At 43.2% G+C, this 21,719-nt stretch overlaps 1 protein-coding gene across 2 annotated transcripts in view; it reads left to right on the top strand.

The window, feature by feature from the left end:
- The window catches only part of POLR3E (RNA polymerase III subunit E), a 36,832-nt gene that overhangs the window by 14,213 nt on the left and 900 nt on the right, over positions 1–21,719 (top strand). For both annotated transcript variants that reach the window (XM_073362185.1, XM_073362184.1), the window contains 14 exons: positions 354–461; positions 1,449–1,498; positions 1,851–1,970; positions 2,435–2,520; positions 4,091–4,135; positions 4,220–4,311; positions 5,218–5,338; positions 6,948–7,029; positions 9,096–9,155; positions 10,069–10,226; positions 10,526–10,590; positions 12,051–12,547; positions 16,967–17,047; positions 18,077–18,202. In XM_073362185.1, coding sequence (XP_073218286.1) covers positions 354–461; positions 1,449–1,498; positions 1,851–1,970; positions 2,435–2,520; positions 4,091–4,135; positions 4,220–4,311; positions 5,218–5,338; positions 6,948–7,029; positions 9,096–9,155; positions 10,069–10,226; positions 10,526–10,590; positions 12,051–12,547; positions 16,967–17,047; positions 18,077–18,202 — 1,691 coding nt within the window. The remainder of the gene's footprint in view (positions 1–353; positions 462–1,448; positions 1,499–1,850; positions 1,971–2,434; positions 2,521–4,090; positions 4,136–4,219; positions 4,312–5,217; positions 5,339–6,947; positions 7,030–9,095; positions 9,156–10,068; positions 10,227–10,525; positions 10,591–12,050; positions 12,548–16,966; positions 17,048–18,076; positions 18,203–21,719) is intronic.

Below are 21,719 nucleotides of genomic sequence, written 5' to 3'. Positions count from 1 at the left end.
TGATCTTTCATGAGCTGCTGTTCTGAGATTTTTGGCCACAAATGGCAGAAATCTTGTCAGATCATCTGACCTTGTGAAATGTGAGTTTGAGCCATATGTTATCCAGAAAATGGGCCTCTTCCAGGCTTGGATCCTACCAAAAAACAAATTGTAGCGGCAGGTTTGGACCAAGGGGTTCAAATCTGATACCTCTTTGAAATACTAAGGACTGGATTAATCTTCCATTTAAGATTCTCATCTTACATTTAAATTTAATAAATCTTTATCTTAAATTTAAACTGTGACATTACAAAGGTGATAGGAAAATGAAATTGCCAACTGTAGGCCTTGGAAAATAACTTGTAATTTTTCAGGTGAACTTCACCTAACTCCATTATATGGCATTCTACAACTGAGGCCAAGTTTCTCCTACTTGGACAAAGCTGATGCCAAACACCGAGAAAGAGAAGCTGCTAATGAAGGTGAACACATTACAAGCTGTGATTTCTTTGTTACGGAACAATTTGAGTTCTCTTTAGATTTTGTTATACTGACTTTATGGTGTTCTTGGAAAGAGCTATTCATAGCTGAAGAAACACTGAGCGTGTTTTAAAATAAAATAATGTATAATGATTGGCTCAGAGGAAATAATTGTTCCTTTTAACCGTCAGATGAATTAAAGGTCTAGAACATGAGACTGTGAACACCGGGATGGTAGAATATAATAATAAAACTTACAGTACTTTTTTCATTGTGCTGCACAATTAGCTCGTCCTCTCAAGACCCCTGTCAGTTAAGTGTTGTAACAAATCTGTAGCCACCTAGGTCTTCACGGTTGTCACTGTGCTGCATTCCATGGGCATTTGGAACATAATAGCATCAACAGGAATTGAACCTAGATCTACGTGTTCCAAAAGCACTGGCCCCTACCTCGAGAGTCAAAGGAGAGTCTCCATTATGTCTGCCTTGTAGATCCTATGCCAGTGATGCATTTCTGATTATATCCAGTAGAGGGCAGTGGAACATATATGCAAACTAACCAGTATATTACCATATTGATATCTCTATTTAACAAATGGGGGAGCCAAGATACATAGGTTAAATAACTTACCCAAAGACATATAGACTCAATATCAGAGCAAGTTCAATTCCCAGCTCTGCCACAAGCTTCCTGTGTGATGTTGGGTCAGCCCCTTCAGGTCTCTGTGCCTCAATTCCCTCTGGTGGTGGTAATTTTTCCATATCTAGCAGGAGCGTTTGTTTGTGAGGTGCTCATATAGCATGGTGACGAGAGATACAGCTACCCAGGTATTTATATAAATAGAACTGAGGTGGCTGGCCGCTGGTCCTGTGTTTTGGACCATACCTCTCTCCTGGACTAAGCCTCAGAACAGTCATAAACTCTCTTGTGGCTGCTTCATCTTTGATTATATTTTTAATTTCATTTTCCTGGCTTGTTTTTTTGTCAGCGGGAGATTCGTCCCAGGATGAAGCTGAAGACGACATCAAGCAAATTACTGTATGTCTGAGATTCCTTATTACTGGTAGTTCAAGAAACTGTGCACAATCAGTGTATAACAATCCATACTGAGCTGACAGGGTTTACACCGCAGTTGGTGCTCAGCAATTACACCCCCACTTGGGAAAGTTGACTATTTAGTTAAGTCAACAAGTGAAATAAGAAGGGTGGGGCTGTTGCAAAAGAGCATTTCTAGTTCAGCTAGTTCCTAGCTGTCTACCCCTGGCTTTGCCATTCAATGTGTTTTCTTTATATAGCGCACACATTTTTGCATATAATTCCCTGTGCCATTTTAATCTGTGTCATTTTGAGAGATTTGAGGACTATAGTTAACGGTAATCAAATCTTGTAGGTAAGATTCTCCCGACCAGAGACTGAACAAGCTCGTCAGCGACGTGTTCAGTCCTATGAATTCCTGCAGAAGAGACAAGCTGAAGAGCATTGGGTCCATCTGCATTATTATGGTTTAAGGGTAGGTATGTTCTGGGTGCTTTGGAGGCCTGAATACTCATGTATCTCAGCAGACTCTAGTGTCAGCAACATGCGGGGGGGCCTGAGTCTGAGGATCAAACCCAGACCTTTGCTTGCGGGCTGGGCACTTTAAGGCATTAGATAGGGTGTTGATCAGGGGAATCAAATCAGTTTGATGCCAGGAGTGATAATCAACTAACAAAAAGTGTAAATGTGTCCGTGTTTTAAAATAATACACACTCAAGCTTTCCCATGTTGCATCAATGTCAACGCAACTGTGTGAAAGTAATGCATCAGTTACTGAGATGTGATGTTTACATAGTGCACTAGCTACATGTTAGAATAATGAGTGTGGGATTTTAATGGTGCTGGAGAGCCTGAGAATGAAGAATTAAACTGTTTGAGATATGGCATGTTTACTGTACATTGCAGTGAGTCTTGCTCTTCCATCCCCACATTTCTCAGGACAGCCGTTCCGAACATGAGCGCCAGTATTTACTCAGTCAGGGACATGGCATGGCAGAGAATACCGAGTTAATTAAATCTCCCAGGTAAAAACTTTGGTCTAGTATCCTACACAAGTCGCAGTAATGTTTGAATATTTGTCAGGTTGTCATATATATTATTAACAACAGTAGGTTGTTATGACGGAAATAATTTTTAAAAAATTGATCATTTTGTTTTCTCATAATTTTTGATGGGGGTTTTGGGTTTTTTTGTATTTCACTCAGGCCAGAGAGTGAAACTAGTCATTGCCACTTTTTTTTTTTGTTAAGCCAGATTAACTCTAGTTCTTATGCGCTAACACAGTTCTATAATGCAAGGATTACAAACGCAGCTGGGGAAGTTTTAAATCAAAACCAGAAACTATTAAATTTAAAAAAAAACAAACAAGAACTTTATTAATAATGAGTTTTACAAAACCTGTTTTATGATTTTTAATAGAGACTTAAAAGTACTTGACAGTGACTATTTTTCAGCTTCAGATTTGCTTTTTGGTAGCTGTATGGGGGAAAGGTTTATATGGTGGTTACAGGAATCTGTTCAGGAAGCAATAATTAATGTGGTTTTCTTGTAATCTGGGGTAAGCAAGGCCCAATAGTGGGAAAGCAGCAGGACATGGTGTTTTGCACTCATGGTGTTGGTGGGTTATTTTTAAAATTTGGCATCTCATTGAACTGTCCTGTCTATGAAAAATTCCTAGGGCCAGATTCTGTCCTCAGTCACAGTGAAGTGGATGAGTACTGCACAGGTGGAATAGAGGAAAGAACCTGGCCTATTACTGTGGTATCTAAGGTACTTACTGTAGTACCTGAGTGCCTTGGAGTCTTTAATGTACTACCCTCACAACACTGCTGTGAGGTAGGGAAGTGCTATTATCCCCATTTTATAAATGGGGAACTGAGACACAAAGGGCGTGTCTACACTGCAATTAAAAACCCACGGCTTGTCCATGCCAGCTGACTTGGGCGAAGGGGCTGTGTAATTGTGGTGTAGATACTAGGGCTTGGGCAGCAGCATTAGCTCTGGGACCCTTTGCCTTGCAGGGTCCCAGAGACCGAGCTGTAGTTTGAGTCCAAACATCTACACTGCAATTAAACAGCCCTTAGCCTGAGACCTGCAAGCCCGAGTCAGCTGGTGCAGGCCAGTTGTAGGTGTCTAATTGCAGTGTAGACATGCTCTGAGAGGGTAAGTGACTTGCCCAAGGTCAGTAAATGTGTGGCAGAGCAGGGAATGGAATCCTGGTCTCCATAGTCCCAGTCTAGTGCACCGATGACTGCACCATCCTTCCTCACCTTAACTAAATTTAAGGAACGTGAACTAAAAATCTTTATCAGTTGTTACTGGTAACAGCATGAATTCAGTGATTTTGATTTCTTCCAACATGCTAAAAATCGTAGAAAGCAGTTGTAAGCAAATGTTCTCAGTGGATAGAACTACAGTCTTCATACATTTCTCCAGCACTGAATTTCTTTGGAAAGGAAAAATGACCTTGGAAGCTAATATTTACTTTGTAGATTTCACATAAATAAGATTGCACTAAGCAGGAAATCATTGTACTTCAGCCTAGAAAATCCTAATGCAAGTATTTTAAGGCTGATACATTTTCTTTTCCATTAGTGAATACTTAATGATGCTGATGCCTCCGAATGTAGAAGAAGAGAAGTAAGTGTTTGCATGGAATGTCCTAACCTCACGTTGGCTGGATGTTGTAGTTCATTGGCTACAGTTCTGCTTGTTTATTTACAGAGACAAACCTGTGGCTCCAAGCAATGTGCTTTCTATGGCACAGCTGAGAACTTTACCCCTTGCTGATCAGATTAAGATCCTGATGAAGAATGGTATGTGATATTTTTAAAACATTTCACTTCCTCATGTCCTTTCATGACCTCAGACCTCCTTTTCCCTAAAATAAGTAGCCTTTCCTGGCAGTGTCTATGCTGTCGTCCTACAGGGCTGAGAGTCTCTATGGCCCTTTGTTTCTAGGGCTAAGTCTCAGGCTCTGAATAGCATCTCTTCCACTGCTGATTGAGTATGCCATTGATCTAGAAGGGAAGATAGACACATGACTGCTTGGAGAGCTGACACCTGCGATCTGGGCATGTGCAGCCAAAGGAGTACTCCTTGGAATAACTTCCACTCTAAGACCACTGCTGTTCCTTCCAGGACACACCTGTCTCTGTTGATCCACTGCTGGGTAGTGGAGACTAAGCATGAATTTTAGCTCAGAGTTTAATGCAGCAACCTGCCATTTTGGCTTTGTCCTTTCTCGGGAAGGTTTTCAGTAATATGTGCCTTCTGCATGTAGCCTGAGACAGCTTTAGCCCATCTTTCTGGAATTGCTAATGATGTGACAATAGCAAGTGCTAAAGTTTTTGTCTCTGGGTCTTACTGTCTTGTCAGATGACTCAATCTATTGCAAAAAATAGAATGGTATAGATGGTTTCTTTTATCAGTGTATTAATTTGGGATCAGTTAAGCCAATTAACTTACATACAACATTCCCTGGCATGTTTTCAGTGAATATACAGACTGACTGAAATGGAGTGCTTCTTCAAAGTGCTTTTTATTTTTCGAGAGCTGTGAAATATTTTTGATTGCTGATTTCAGTGTAAACAGATGGGAGTCTTTTATATTAAAAAATAAAATCTGTGTATCCATTTTTTTAAAAACAGAAGTCCTTCTATGAATCTAAATAAAACATTGAAAGCATCTTTAAAACAACTGTGTTTTATCTTTTCCTTTAGTGAAAGTAATGCCTTTTGCAAACCTCATGAGTTTATTGGGTTCTGGGATCGATTCTACTGCAGTTTTACGCTGTATACAGCAGGTGGCGATGCTGGTCCAGGGAAACTGGGTGGTAAAAAGGTACGCCTTCTGTTCTTTGTTGTCGTCAAATGTTAACGTTCCTGTTAGGAGTAGATCAGAACAATGACTTTGTATCCTTTACTAACATTTTGCTGCTGTAATGTAGCTGAAAGCACCAGTGTCTGAGCTCAAAAACCCAAGTTACTTAAATACTTGATTAAATACAATTCTTGTTACAGTAGTCTGTTATGCAGAAGACAAAGGGCTGATGTTAAATGATCACAGGGCAGAGGCTGAGCTATCTAAAATTGTATTGAACTGTGTGATAAGATCTGTTTTGTTTGTGTATTGAGCCACGTCAGTTTTTGGGAAGAAAAATCTTTATTCCCTCAGTATAGGAGTCATTACTGGTTTATTGCTGTTGTCACTGAGAGCTGGTCTCTGGAAGGGTTTATCCATTTGATAAGTTGAGAGTAGGTTGCTCGGTGCACCTCATGTTCATAAAATGGATCCTATTGTAGTCACCTTAATCTTTAATACAGTAGGGCATCCCAGCAACACTGCAGGTCTCAAATGCCATATCCTTTTCATCGACATGGGATATTACGTGCTGGGAATTGCACCCTCATCTTTAGGCCACATCTGTAATAAAGATGAGGGTGAACACTAGTCACGTTCATTGGCACCCATTAGCCTGTGGACCATGCTTTGGCCACCCACGACCTGGGGCTGCAGCTGCTGCAGAATAGCCTGTAAAGTGACACAGATGCACTCTATCTTAAATCACTCCAGAAAGGAATGCTGTGAGCCGGATAATGCTGTATACAAGCTCCCAGAATGATGGCACGAGGGTGTTTATGTTGTGGCAGTTGCTAGTACTGTGTTATGTGTGTCCATGGTTGTTACAATACCTTCATCTTCCAACAGAAAAAAAGTGTTGGAAGTGTAAGATTAGCCTAATAGAGCCTTTTATTGTGAGGGTGGAAAAACAGCTTTTGCCCTGATCAGCTGTGTGGCATGAAACCCATGATCAGGAGTGACGTTGGGGCTATGGAGAGCACTTATGATGGTGGATGTAATTTAATTAGTCCCCCAGTCTGAATGGGATGGCGTGTTAAGTGCCCCAGCTGATGGAATTTATAGCATCTCTTACTTAAAATACTTGAGTATTAAATTAGAATAAAAATAAACTAAGTCCGGTATATAAATGTTTTGGCTCATGTTACCTTTGGGGTTGTGTGGGGAAGCCATGTAGCCCAAAGCATGTGATGACACACTTTTGTACATGTGTGCATTAAGGAAATTCACACTGATGTAGCTAAGCTGGGGCAGACCCCTAACGTAGATGTGCTGTACCAGCATAGTGTTTACATCTGTGCATCTTATTTCTGTTTGTTACCAGAAAAAACTTCACTGGTCTAAGCCCCTCTTTGCACTAGTGTGAACTGCGCTGATGTAGCCACTCCAGTGTGAATTCTCTTGATGCAGACAGGGCTTTAACTTCATTGGAATTTGTGTAAAGCCTGAAAACTTGGCTGGATGAAAGGTGTCTTTTGACCAATGAATGGACGCGTATACAGGGCATATACACTCTGTTAAAAATCCTCACTGATAATATTTAGTTGCAATGCATCATAATTAATTAATTATTTCCTCTTTTAATTAACAGCGATGTCCTCTATCCAAAAGATACCTCTAGCCCACACAGTGGAGTCCCTGCAGAAGTGCTTTGCAGGGGAAGAGACTTTGTTGTAAGTATAGATACGCTCTATTTGTTTTCCAGTGCCAAAACCCAAATAAGATGAAGTTGGCATAACTGACCACATCATTGCTAATCTGTACTGTTCTTCTGTGATCTGAGGTTTGTTCCAAAGAAATAATCTCTAAATTACTCCTGAAGATTTTGTTGAGGGAGTTAAGAGAATCAACATGGAAATATATTGATTGTCACTTGCTAGTCATGTGATTGATTGACGGGTGTCAGTCAGATCTAGGTGTCAGATCATCTACCTAATAACAGTTATCACATTTTAAAATATGACACAAAGCCGCCATCATGCTAACCCACTTAATGGCAGGCTCTGCAGAGAGGCTGATGGAGGCTGAACAGCCTATCACCCTCAGAGGTGGTCCCGCTAGGGAAGAACTGAAGGACCTTTGCAGGGAGATGCTAGGGACGCACTGTACTTGCTATGCGTGCCCTGTTGTTCAGTAAAAGGGCTTTGCTCCCAGAGCTGCTGATCTAGCACCTTTCATGAACAATAAGTGCAAATATAAATTATGAGTACAGGACACACACACACACTCTATCTATCTATAAACCCCAGCAGGGAACAGACACTAGAGACCGCGTTTGTCTTTACAAACAATCTAAGGAGAACTAATCCCAAAATAACTTCAACATTTGCCATGCTCTGTGGCTTCCATCTCTAATGGACAGATACAAGCATGTGTGTGACCCTGTCATTTTCCTATTAGAGCTGATCACTCTGATGTTTGCACTCTGCTTAGTTTCTCTCCTGGGCAGTCAGCTGCTGTAAGATTAGTCTCTGTGTGAGCCCAAACTGACGGTAATTAAAATTGACTTTCTGACACATCTTGAAAGCTGCTCAATGTGCTGCCATATAGGAGACCCAGATTCAGGGGTAACTCTTATTCCCGGAGGCATGGGAAAGAGGCAGTGCCCGAGAGTATTGCATTTGAAGTTTTGGGGATTCTGGGGACCAAAACCACTACTGCACTTAGCTGAGTAGTGGAGCAGCAGTAATGCTAGGCCCAGAGGAGGTGGCATGTTCAGCAGTCTGGTTGAATAGAGAGTGGCCTGTGGGAAAGCTGGCAGTTTTGGTGTATGAATAGTTGCAAGAAGGGTATGTTCTCAATTGTCTCCTTTACTGGAGTCAGTGATAGCTTGTGGTTTTAAAGACGTGTGTGCTAGTGCATTGGGGCAGCTGTGTCGATTAGTATGTAGGGGGAGAGAAGCTGAAGAAGGTGAAAGGACATACAGAAACAGCCCAGTTGCTCGTGATTTTTTACGCCCTAGGCTGTGACAGGGCAGAGAGTGGGGAGGGAGGAATTGGTAGCAACGAGGGTTTAAATTCCTGCCCCCAACCCTCCAAAATGTATTAAAACCTCCATAAACTGAACTGGCCCAAGCTTGTGTGTGTGTGTGTGTGTGGAGAGGGGGCAGTGGGTAGGAATCTAAGTGATTGTAATGTACTGGTGCAGGCATGCTCACCACACTTCCTTTTACGGTGATGGGTGCTGTAGAAAGGACTAAGAGAGAGGATGGGAGTCCTGCACTGGTTGACATATAAAAAGGATATAAACTTCACTGTTAGTGACAGCTCATGGAGATTTCCTCTTGGGCAAGTGGCAAAACACATGGTTTTGGAGCAGAACATTCCGAGTGCTACCCCTGATGATGCCTGTAAAGTCACAGAATAACAATGAGCTTCCTCAATATTCGTTAGGTTTTTGTCATGTTTGTTTGTTTTTTTTTTAAACCATGTTTAATGTAAATTTCAGAGGATCTAAGTGCAATTTCCGCCACAGCTTCACCAAGGCAAATCTTGGATTTCGCTAGAACTTTTGTTTTTGTGTCCTTTCTTATCATTCAAGGAAAATGTCTACAGGAATAGACCATGCCAGGTCTGTATTTGGCCCAGTTGACCCACTTGCCTGGCTGAGAATTGCCCACCCCTGCATTCTTGAAAGGTTCCTGGTTTCTGGTTATGCCGTTGTCACAACAGTGCATCTGTTCTTTAGTAATGCAGCTTCCTAAAATATGTCTCCCCCTCCCCCTCTTTATTTCCCCCAGATGTGGAAGTTTACACAGGATCGCTGGGTCGTGCGAAAGGAAGTGGCCACAGTCACAAAAGTGAGTAACAATTTTTTCTAAACCAGGGGCATATGATAAGCAGTGGGAATTGTCAATAGCTGCATTTGTGGCTAATTCACAGTGATGCTTGCCTTTCCTCCTAGCACCGCACACAGTGGTGACCCATTTTACTGCTGACTTTAGGACATTACCTGACACATTTCACTGCTAATTCCCATTATTGCTAACCTAGGACAGTGTTGCTTCAGATGTGTACTGCATAGTGGAGACCACAAATGCATGACGAATCAAAACATTCATCCTCCTCAAGGGAGGGTAGCTCTTAATTGCTTAAGAGCAACTCAGGCACCTGATCGCTGAATCATCTGCTCAAGCACGTTAGTATCTGTAAAGTAAATGGGATTAAAAGTGAAAAAGCACTGTAAGGATTAAAAAAAAAAATCACACAAAATAAAATGACAGAATGAGTTAATTTTATGTAGGGATTTAATAATCTTACATTCTGAAATTTTCTAATGCACTTTGCCAGCGGTGGAGATGGATGTGTACCTAGAGGGTTGCTTCACCTATAGCTGAAATGCAGCCGCCTCTGGGCTTTTAACAGCAACCGAGAAGTCTAAACTTCAGAGAACGCTTAGATATGTGGAATATAATTATCCACAGTGCAGTTTGTTCAGGATATTGGGGATAACTCCCCTAGTTTTGCAAAAAGTGCTGCAGACTATTTAACTACTTCTTAGCTTTAGGTCCCTTCTGAAATATGGTCCCTCCTGGTACTGACTCAGAGGGAAGACCATCTCCTGTTGAATTGCCGGGAGACTGCTTTTCTTGGCAGTCTCCTACCCAAACCTTAATCCAGCCCAACTCTTCTTATTTGGTGATATCACAGCCCAGGTTTGTATGGCTGCAGGTGTGGTTTCCCTGACCTGTTACACTTCTTTCTTTCTTTCAGCTTTGCCCGGAAGATGTGAAGGACTTCTTAGAGCACATGTCTATTGCAAGAATAAACAAAGGCTGGGAATTCTTGCTCCCTTATGATGAAGACTTTGTTAAAAAGCATCCAGATGTGGTTCAGAGGCAGAATATGCTGTGGATGGGCATTCAGGCCAAGTAAATGATTTGCTTTCTTCTGGGGGATAAATTAAAGATGTACAAGTACCAACTGTCCCATGACTATAGATTGTAGCATGGTAGTATTTTGATCTGCACTTTCTCTACATGTCCCTTTTAAAGGGCAGTTGTATGATGGGACTGTTCCATGGTTCCCAATTTCACTGGGCCGTTGACCATCTCCAAATGCTTTAGCCTTTCAAAAATGCCAAAGGAGCTAAAGCCAAAATGTCTGTGTTCGGGTGTAGGAATGCCAAACTAAAAAAAAATACTCTTGTGTATTTTCTCTTGAATTTCAGATTAGAAAAGGTCTATAATCTATTAAAGGAACATTTGACACCAAAGAAACAAGATGGACAATCAGGTATACTAATGGTTAAGATCATTATGAAATATACTCTCCTGTTTGTGTTTCTAGTGTAATTTCTGTGTGTCACTTCTTTTTTGGGGGGGAGGGGGGATGAGTCTGCAGTTTCCCTTTTGATTGTTTGGGGCAGATTCTGGGCTACATTAAGGTGAGCTTAAACCACCAGGGTGGGACAAGGCAACCTTAAAACTGCCATATAGGCACAACTGAGGATTCCCCAGCGCAGAGAATCCATGCGTGTAATAGACTCTACTTCCTCATTAAGGGCAGCACAGTTGTCAGAGTTATTCTCACCATTGTGATAGCCCCATAGTTTATAAACCCGTGGAAATTAGCAGCTCCCCTACTCTGTTCTGCCATGGGTGATGGTTAAGCTATTAGTGAAGAATTAGTTTAACAGGGGGTCTAAGGAGGTACAAGGCCTTCTCTTTTCAAGGTGATTCTCCACCATTTGCAGCCAGTGAAAGTTTAAAGCAGCTGTTCTGTAATCATAAGAGGTTATGAAAACTTGAGATTCCAGGGAGTTTGAGCTAAGTACTTGGTTATTTACCAGACATTGGAGTCCATGGAGACTGCAAGCAGAACTGACAAATGGACACATGAATACATGTCAATACCCTCTATCTTATCTGCTGAGAAGGATTAGGTGTTGGGTTATTTGGAAAAGAATTAGTAGGCCTAATGGCATAGAAGATAAGTATGTGCTGAGTACGTGCATGCAGTTTACTATAAAACATAGTGTACTTTATCTTACTCCCTTGGTACTGAAGCTTGCAATTCCTCTGTCACACCCCCATTTGCTGAGAATGGATGTACAAAGGTGGCCGGGATTAGGGAGGGAGAGGACTCCCCATTTCCAGACTCTGTAGTTACTACAGAAAAGGGGTTCTCGATCTCTTTCGTGCTATGGACCATATCCTAATAGAGAAGGTCTGCTGGATTCACCACCTTCCCTCTGATCAGCGGTCACTCAAATCACTTTCCCATCCATTCTCCCATTTGCAAGCATGCAACATCCTGTGTAGTAGCTATAGCAATGGCTGCAGCTGGTTTTCTCCTTGCAGCAATTCTATGGGCATCCAGCCTCTCTTGAAAAATCTTCTCTTACAAAGATGTCGGGAGTCTAGGGGTGCAAGCAGAAATGTGTGTGCAGTTGTATGTGCAATTCCTGATTCACACAGGGCTCTAAGACTCACACAAGCATGTTTTCCCGTGGCCGTGGGCTTGATACTTCTGAAAAGTCAAGCCCTAAGTATCTTGCTAGCAGTTATTGAAATTTTTCTCTGCTTGTTCAATTATTTTAAAAACAAAATCTAGTCTGAAATCACTTTGGGGTCTTGGATCTCTGGAGTAAACTTTGTTCAGTGCCGTTAATTCACTAAGGTCTGTTTAATAAATATACTGTAGAATTAATGTCCAAGATTCTCTAACAGTGTTTTACTCTTATATCTTACTAGCTCACCCACTTCTGGTTTCTGGGGAACAAAGGGTCAATATGGCTAAAGCAAAAGTCAAACAGAACTATGGGCTGCTGGAGAAAGAGTTACAAAAGAAAAAGGCAGAGAGCAAAGCCAATGACTCTCCATCCAAGATGGATATTTCCAATGTCTGCATTAAAGAGGAGCCTTTGAGCGACGAGGAGCCTATGGACGCGTCCACCTATGAGAGTATGAACAATGGCCTGGTCAATGGGATCCATTCAGAGGAAAACTCCATGGACTCGTTAAACGGCCACTTGCCAGGCGGGTGCATGGATCGAGTTGCACAGGAACTGAAAGCATTTGTGATGAAGACGTTTAAGAAACAATTTGTTCTCACTCTGAGTGAGCTTAAACGGTTATTTAATCTTCACTTAGCCAGTCTGCCCCCGGGACACACGTTGTTTAGTGGCATTTCAGACAAAATGTTACAAGACATGGTATTGGACACTGGCTGCAAACAGATTTTGGTGCCTGTAAGTATCCTCTTTATATTGTACACGTCGGGAAGGGCACACGTGCTGAGTGGCTGGGGTGCTTTTAAACATACTGTGACCTACACAGTGCATCCACACTGTGTGGCTGGGACAGATATCCCTCTGAGCAGCTGCCTCTCGGCCCATTGAAGATGGGGCTTTGGCTGGCTGACTTCCTGCTTCCCACAATCCTTGCTTGAGTGCTGGCCCCCTACAGTGCTCTCCTGGTCCACATAAAGAAACTCACAGGTACAGCTTCCTATGGACTGGACCCCAGTGCTTCACTAGTTGTTATCCTCACGATTCCACGAAGCAGTCTGAAGTGATCCAAATCCCAGGTCCATTTGCTGTAGCCAGGGCTGTACAAGCTCCCTGTTCTCAGGGCTGCTGTGGAAGGAACAATGGTATCTGTTATCTCAGGGGCGCAGGACACACCTGGCAATACAACAGTGGCTGGGAAAAATATAGCAGGAGTCACATGCTGTGCCTGTGCCACGTTCCTTTGGTCAATGGCTGTTAAATTTCCTTTTCTTGTAGGCGTTTCTGTGGCTGCTATAAAGACAGGGAAATGTTTGTATGTTTGAGAGTTAGGACTTCCTGCAGCACTGTGTGAAAATAGCTCAATTAGTGGAGGGAAGAGAGCTACCATTGTAGTGAGTGCAGAGAGAGTCTAAGGGTGAAACCAGTTTACAAGCCAGGTAGCAGTCCTGGTCAGTTTGCAGCTAGGGAGAGAACTTGCAGTCCACTGCCTTTTGGGGGAGAGAAAAAGAGAAGGGACAGCTGCTTGAAGGAGGAGGCAGGACAAAGGTCAGGAGGAGGACTGAGTGAGGGGAGCAGGAAATAATTCAGAAGTAGTATTAGAGCATGGGAATTAAGACTCAGCTAAGGAACAAGGCCTGTTGCGGGGAGGTAGGAATACTATAGTATGGTGGCCATGCATGCATGGTAGGTATACAGTGTGGGAGCTGGGAGGTAAGTAATGGACTTGAAATGCTTCTAGAGAAAGTCCCCAATTAAATGATTTCTTCTCCCTTCTGCCCGGTGACTTCTAAATCCCTGCTCATCCTGGCTGGTTTTCCACCTGGAGCCTCGTCCTGTGGCTGTTTCAGGGTCTCGCTTTCTTTCATGTGATGTGGCTGCACATACTGCGAACGTCAATTAGCTGAGGCCATTGCTGGTGCGGTCATTTCTTCAGGTTGGGTTGGTTTTGAAACTTTGTAAATTACTTCATTATATTATTACTTAAACTTCATGGGGAAGGAGGTGAACATACTGTTTTTTAAAAAACAACTCCCGAGGAAGCTGGACAGCGAGAGGGAATTGCCTCTCTCCTGTGGAACATGTAACAGAAGCTTTAAATATAGAACCTGACTTAAATCCGGACATTCCCTACTGAAGGGACAGTGTGGAGGCTTTTAGGCCCATCCAGCCCACCAGAGCTTGGCATCTGTTGTCTAATGTTGGCTGCAAGCGCATTGGTCATTCCTAGAAGCACACGGCTTATCATGAGCCTTGTTACAAATCCCACTGTTTAGATAAAGGGACCCTGCACTGCTGCAATCACCAGCATAAATCCTTTCCACCAGGAGCCCCTTCCCCTGCCTCTCGCAGAGGGGGTTGAGATTAGTTGTGGTGTGTTTACACTCACCAAACACTCCATGTGGACATAGGGCTTTCTTGGGCATGGGCTGCGTCCCTTGGTGGATCCGTTGGAACCCAAGACCTTCTTAGCAGTGCAAGGACCTTTCATTTTATCACTTGATGCAATAATTACATGTTAATTTTCTGTAATGAAGTTGCTCCAGTGATTAAAAACTAATGAACTGAGGTCATTGAAAACAAGGCCCTCCAGGAGGGGTGCAGTCAAGCTGCCACATCACAGAAAATGCATTGCTGAAAACTTGGTTAAAGCCTTTACCAGTTCTCTCCCATAGAAATGAAGGATTTACTGACTCTGACCCAATGCGCTTAGAGTGCAAGTTAGTCTAATGGTTGCTGTGTCTTTGTACTAGAATCCACTGAGACGCTGCTTGCTGCAATCGAAGCCGTTAGGCACCTATTGCGGAGGTACTTTGCTTGCTCATACTTGGTAGCATTGTAATATCTTCAAGCCAAAAGAAATGCTCCGTCATTAGCACTGTGGTGGGATCCAGAGAGCGAGTCTTGGGTAGACCTACATTTGAATGCAATTGGCTGTTGTTTCCTTTAACCTAAGATTCCAGGCAATCTGGCAGTCCAGGACAGGCTAGGCCAAGGGAAAGGAAGCCTTGAACAAATAGTTTTGCTGCATAGTCACATTCAGCACTCACACTTGGAGTGAGCCTCTGTTTGAAGTTCCACAGTGCCATGGGGAGGATGTTTGCACACAAGGAAAATCCATTAACCTCTTTGAGTAGTGGCACCCTTCCCCCTCTTAGGGTTGCTGCCTTCCCTCACTAGGATCCCTTTCCTAGGTCTTTGAAGGGCACTGGAGGGCCACTCCACCTTCCTTGTGTCTTGATGGAAGCCCTGTAGGAAGGACTGCTGGCCTCTGCCCAAATCCTGAGGCGGGTCGATGTACTGGGATTAGCAGGAGAGTGAGATGATCTTGGTAATAGTGTCTTGCAGACGCTTCATGAAGGGGGAAGATGAGAAGTTTATATTTATTTATTTATTTTTAGCTCCCAGTCATCTGTTTCCTTGGAGGCATTCCGGCTGCTGAGGCTTGGTAAAACCACATTGGCTTAGAACCAGAGTTCCTGAATGGCCAAGATAAATGCAGGCGTGGTAGTATGTGATTGGGTCAGGGAAAGAGCATCTTGCAGTACAGGTCTGTTTCAGAGCTCTGTCAGACAAAGGAGAGCAAGTGATAAGTAACACAGTGTTGGAGTAAACACTTCTTGCTCCACGCATTGTCCCTCTCTCAGGCCTTGATCATAATTCATTTTCCTGTGAGAATCTGATGTCTGCTTTTATCTGTGGGATATGCATACCATAGGAGGCCAGCCTTTATTAGCCAGCGTTCCTTTGAGGAGAGAAAAGTCTGAAGTGTCAAGAGATTCTAAAGTTTGTTAAAATGTACATGATGTGTCTCACGATATTGGAGCAATGCAGGATTCTGAGCTGTTAATCTCACCAGGTAGCTCCTTCCAAACAACAACTTTCCTCTTTACAGTAAGAGTATAAATTAAGTGTGAATGTAAAGACTAGGATTTCTGGCACAGTCATCCAGGGCTTTCATCTAAGCCTGTGAGGGATGGGAGGAAAGGTATGTTTTGTACCGGCTAACCATTAAGTGTGACAAGAAATGGAATGGAACAAATGATCATCCCTGTGCCATAGGGTAGGGAATCTGAATGGGCTTGTTCGCCTCTGATGGTTGATTTTGAAAATTAGGTTGTCATTGGCAAGGAATGAATTATTAGTGACCTGAAGGAGGAACTGTGTCAAGAGTCAGAGCATGCTCTGAGGGAAGATGTTGGGGCTAAGAGAGAGGTTTTTTATTTTTCCATGTAAGCATTTGTATGGTGTGTGAGTGGTGAGGTGGGGGCTGCTGCGTCGCTTGTGAGGTGGAGAGCGGCATGAGGGCATGGCAGCTGAGAAAAACCAAAGGCTTGTTTCCCTGCATGGGTGCTTGAAATTAAACGTGTTTCATTTTCTGAGTCTGCTGGCTTCACAAGCAGTTTACTGTTCATTCTTGTGGGATTGTGTAGCCTGCCCACAAGACAGAAATGATGGGTGTTTCAGCAATGCCATATTTTTCCCTCACCCTGTGTTGGGTAAAGTTTTCCCATGCTTTTGGTGGCTCCAGGAGTGACAATTGAATATCTGTCTAATCTAAACTTTCTACTGTATCTCTCTATCTATTTATTTATATATGTGTATAACTGTAGCACCTAGGCACCCTAAAAACTGCCATAGTCCATGTAAAAACTTCTAGAAAGAGTGAAATCCTACTTCGTGCAATAGCAGAGAACAGCTCAGAGCAACTTTTAGCACAGAAGCAAATGTGTGTGTCAGTCGCTGCTTACAGAGAGAACTAAATGTTTTGTTGCCGTGAAATATCCTTTAACGTTCAAGCACAGGCATTGCTCTCTCAGTGTTTAGCAGTTGCATCCAAAGGGTGAAATCCCCCCACTGCCCATGCCTCAGTGGCAGAGAGCCTGCACAAGCCCTGTGTGCTAGTTAATTCCCACTTACACCCTCAAAACAAAGTTTAAGCAGTTCATAGGCACTGTGGGTGGACCCTTAGTGCATGAGTGAATTTCACTAATAGTGAATAAAGGTGCTGATCAAACATGGCTTTGGTTTAATTGGGGCAATATAAGGCTGCTGAAGTGTTCCTGGAGCTTCCAACATTCACTCATTGAAGATGATGTGTTTTAACAGCCTGTAACTAAAATTAAAGCAACCACCCTGACTGGTGCAAACTGTTCTTAGTTTCCCCCACAGATTCATGCTGTTTCACCGGATGAATTAAAGGTTTATGCACTTTGGGAAGCTGGTGACATTTACGACCAGGTAAAGGCAAACATGGCTGTAAATCTAGCCAAGTCATTCCCAGATTACTGGTTGCTGGGAGCTTGGTATTATTTGCATTCTTGCTTTTAAAAGTGATACAACGGGCTGTCTCCCCCTCTCCCATGACCCCCCTCTTCCCCCCCCTTGGAGTCTGTGGTTTCCAGTGCCAAGCTACTCCAAGCTGGGAGGCAGTGCTCAGTCCACAGTAGTGATGATTGCTTCACTGGGGTATGGGAGAGCGGACAGAAGCAATAACATACGCTGCTCATTAAACACTAGTGTAAATAGCTTTGTAGACGTGAGTAGCACCAGTTTGCTGCTCCATTCAAACCAGGCCTTAGAGCATATTAAACTGTTCCTTGCTGTTTAAAAAGTCAGCATTATCCAATAGTTATCCTATGGCGGTACATGAGAGGTCTGAATTTCCTTATAGCTAGAATGGGAAGTAACTGTGGCACTTGTGGGCATCCACTGACTTTTTAATTACTACTGTAAATTGAGAGTAATGGGACATAAGGAAGCAGAAAGTCCATGCTCACAATATAAAACAATTTTCACAGGAAAGACCCACAGCAGCATGCTCTAGATGTTCGTTATAGAGAATCTAGTCCAGTGGAGTGAGCAGAAAGCCAGGAACTCCTGAGTTCTAAGCTTAGCTCAAATTCTAGCTCCATTAATTAAACTGTCTCTGCCTCAGTTTCTCTCTGTATAAGGGGGATAATACCTTCCTCAGAAGGGTGTTGCAGGACTTAATTAACTAACGTTTATACAATGATTTGAATACAGAAATACACTGTACATGCTAAGTATCATTCTTATACTTGCTATAGTTCTAGCATGCTAGTATGGGACTGTTTGGAGAGGGATTTACTAAGGAAGATTTCTTTAACACAGTTCAGCGAACGTATTGTGCCAAATGATATACCTCAAAGCTTGTTTGGAGCCGACCGTGGTTTTCTCGTTTCATGTTTGGAAATATAATGCAGATAATTTTTCTCTTGTGTGTTAAAATAAACTTTTGTTTTAAAGCATCGGCAGGTTTTGCTTAAAATCTTTACCAAAAATTATCGAGTGCGCAGGAACATCATCCAGCATCAGTTGAGCCAAGAATGTGGAGAGGATCTAAATAAACAGGATGTGGATAGAGTGATAAAGGTAATTCATCAGGTTTAAAAATCATGTACAAAGCTCCTGTTTAATGGTGGTTTTGATACAGTCAGTACCAGAGCTTTTAATATATTGGCTTCACAGAAAGGACCATATTCTGTCTGGAGTTACACAAAATGATGGTATTGCTAGCGTGGTTTCTGTTTTCAAGTGGATAGGGCCTTATTTTCAATCTGTTTGATATAAAATATACTTGTTACAGTCTTCCTTTTTACCAAAGGGCACTGACTTTTGAATCCATCATCATATGATGTTATCCCAACAAATCTTTTTCTGATGTGGGCTAACAATGAATACAAAGTGTAATAAATGTACTTTCATGATTATTATTAAATGGTATTGTGTTAAACGTTAAGGGGAAAATTTTCAGCATGACCTGTTGTGAGCTTAGACATGGGATTTCCATTAACATTAACGGAAGTTGGTAAGAACAGTCCTCACACATCAAATTAAAAATACATCCTCTTACTCTCAAGGAGAGCTTACAGTTACCTAAGCAGCAATCAGCAACAACAACAAAACCCTTTATCAGTTAAAATATTTTATGAAAGAATGTTTACCAGTTTAACCCTCATGTATGCTCTGCCTTTGGAAGAGCCACCCTTTGTTTGTAAGGTGTTGCGAGACATACAGGGAATGTCTGGAGGGCAATACAGGCATTGATTAACATGTATTAAAGTGGTATGGTGTTGCTAAATAGAAATCCACCAACTCCTATAACTTTTAAATAATTATTGCTAGAAATTGGGTCACTCTGGCCCTAATTTCAGTAAATTATGTGTTTAAATGCTTTGCAGAATCCAGACCTGTATTGTAGATTTAATTGTGCATTGGAAAGATTAGGGTTCTGTTGCTTTGATAATATGCAGTTTGGCTTTATTCAGTGTCTCTGGTCTTGATTAGAAGAATCTGGTCTTAATATTCAAGATAAACCTAAAGCATGTTGAGCCTGTTCAGTTTAACACACACTGCTGGTGCAGGCAGATTTTTAAGAAGATAGGTGTGCCCAAACAACATATGTGCACATTTTCATGATGCAGCTCTTTAAGGAGTGTATCTGCGTAGGAAGTAAATGCACTTTAAGCCACGCAGCTTGTACATCTGTATCACATGCCCAGAACTGGTGCGGGGTGGTGTCTGTCTTCATTTTCCCCTGAATACAAGTGAGTCAGAGCAGTGCATGAAAGAATCAGGAATAAGTCTGGAACATATGATTAAAATCTTGGTCTGCAGATATGTCAACCCCTCTTTTCAGCTTGCTAGTTTCCTTTCTTTAACATTGAGTAATTGCAGTGTACTAGGCTTCTGTGGTCTGAAAGGTCTAGTACAGGGGTGGGCAAAATTTTTGGTCTGAGGGCCACATCTGGGTGGGGAAATTGCATGCGGGGAAGGGGGTTGGGGTGTGGTGTGCAGGAAGAGGCTCAGGGCAAGGGGTTGGGGCAGAGGAGGGGTGCGGGTTGTATGAGGGGGCTCAGGGAAAGGGGTTGGTGTGCAAGGTGCAGCAGGGGCTCAGGGCAGGGGGTTGGGATGCAGGCTGCGGCAGGGGATTGGGGTGCAGGGAGGGGTGAGGGCTATGGCAGGGGGCTCACGGCAGGGAGTTGGGGTCAGGGTGCAGCAGGGAGTTGGGGTGTGGGGTGCGGGAGGGGTTCAGGCTCTGGCCCGGTGCCGCTTACCCGGAGTGGCTCCGGGGTGGCAGCTGCATGCACTGGGGCTAGGGCAGGTTCCCGGCCCCGCGCCGCTCCCAGAAACGGCTGGCACCGTGTTCCTTCGGCTCCTGGTGGGGGCGGGCAGAGAGCTCTGTGCATTGCTCTTGCCTGTGGCTACTTCCCCCAAAGCTCCCATTGGCCGTGGTTCCCAGTTCCCAGCCAATGGGAGCTTCGGGGAAGGTACTCACAGGCAAGACTAAGGCATGGAGCCCTCTGCCCCCTTCTGCAGGGATGTGGTGCCGGTGAGAGGCCCGGGGCCCGTGGCAATCCTGCGGGCTGCATCCAGCCCACAAGCCATAGTTTGCCCATCCCGGTCTAGTAACTTACAACAAAACAAAAACTCCTTTCCCTTAAAGCTGTGTGTTTTCAGTCATAAGGGGTACATCAGCTCTTGTTGAACTTACCTACCGTAGAGTGTGTGTAAAATGAAAATTCAACACCGTTGATGCTCACTAAAAACAAAACACACTTAGTTCATGTAGATGCCTCAGGTATCCTGAAAATATTTGTCAGGTGTGTAGTTAATAATTTGGTCAAAATATAATCCAGTGGTTTAACAGTTTAACTCTGAAAGGGTTTGATTCTGCACTGTTGCCTTTAGTGATTGGCTGTTCTTTCCTTTCTGTTTGGCTGACCACCCCCAACAAACACACACACACAAATTGTGTAACTAACATGTTCCCATCACGTTGTTCACTCTGCTTGTGTGGTTCTGTCCCTTACCACCCACTGTGTGTCTGTCTGGTCTGTTTAGATTGTATGCTCTTTGGGCACAGTCAATCCTGTGGAACTTGTTGCTGGGGGATGTTGTGAAGGTCAAAACTATAACTGGGTTCAAAAAAGAATTACATAAGAACAACCATACTGGATCAGACCAAAGTCCATCTAGCCCAGTATCTTGTCCTCCGACAGTGGCCAATGTCAGGTGCCCCAGAGGGAATGAACAGAACAGTTAATCATCAAGTAATCCATCCCCCGTTGCCCATTCCTGACTTCTGGCAAACAGAGGCTTGGGACACCATCCCTGTCCATCCTGGCTAATAGCCACTGATGGATCTATCCTCCGTGAACTTTGGTTCTTTTTTGAACCCTGTTTATAGTCTTGGCCTTCACAACATCATCTGGGAAGGAGTTCCACGGGTTGACTGGGCGTTGTGTGAAAAGTTCATGGAGGATAGGTTCATCAATGGCTATCAGCCAGGATGGTCAGGGTTGCAACCCCATGCTCTGGGTGTCCCTAAGACTCTGATTAGCAGACGTTGGGATTGTATGGGAAGGGATAGATCCCTTGTTCATTCCCTCTGAAGCATCTGGCATCGGCCACTGTCGTAAGACCGGATACTGAGCTAGATGGACAATTGGTCTGAGCCAGTATGGCCATTCTTATGTAGGGACTGTCTGCTACTCTGTGTTTGTATAGCACCTACTACAATGGGACCCTGTTCTTGGTTGGTCTTTAGGGACAATCATAACAAATTACAGATTTAAAAGGCCCCGTTCAACCAATGGGTTGCAATCTTGCAACCCTGACTTGTGGAATTAGTCCTATTAGGATTGCTGGATCCCATCCCATGGTTTAACTAGTCTGTTCTGAGCCATGGGAAAAGTTTTAATTGGTCTAGTATTCCTAGTACCATCATAGCTAAGGTAGGGTTCATGGGCCAGATTCTGCCCTGCTGTAAATGGGTACACTATGTGCACCAATGTTGCTACTATACACTTTTGATTTTTACATTTTGTGTCTGCTTCTTGGAATCTGTTGTGATTTGGGAGCTTTCTGCCTCTAAGGCTTATCAGTA

Source organism: Lepidochelys kempii, chromosome 10, assembly GCF_965140285.1.
Source record: "Lepidochelys kempii isolate rLepKem1 chromosome 10, rLepKem1.hap1, whole genome shotgun sequence".
Taxonomy (NCBI): domain Eukaryota; kingdom Metazoa; phylum Chordata; order Testudines; family Cheloniidae; genus Lepidochelys; species Lepidochelys kempii.
Note: the sequence above shows the minus strand (reverse complement) of the source record. Positions and strands in the feature narration are given on the sequence as shown.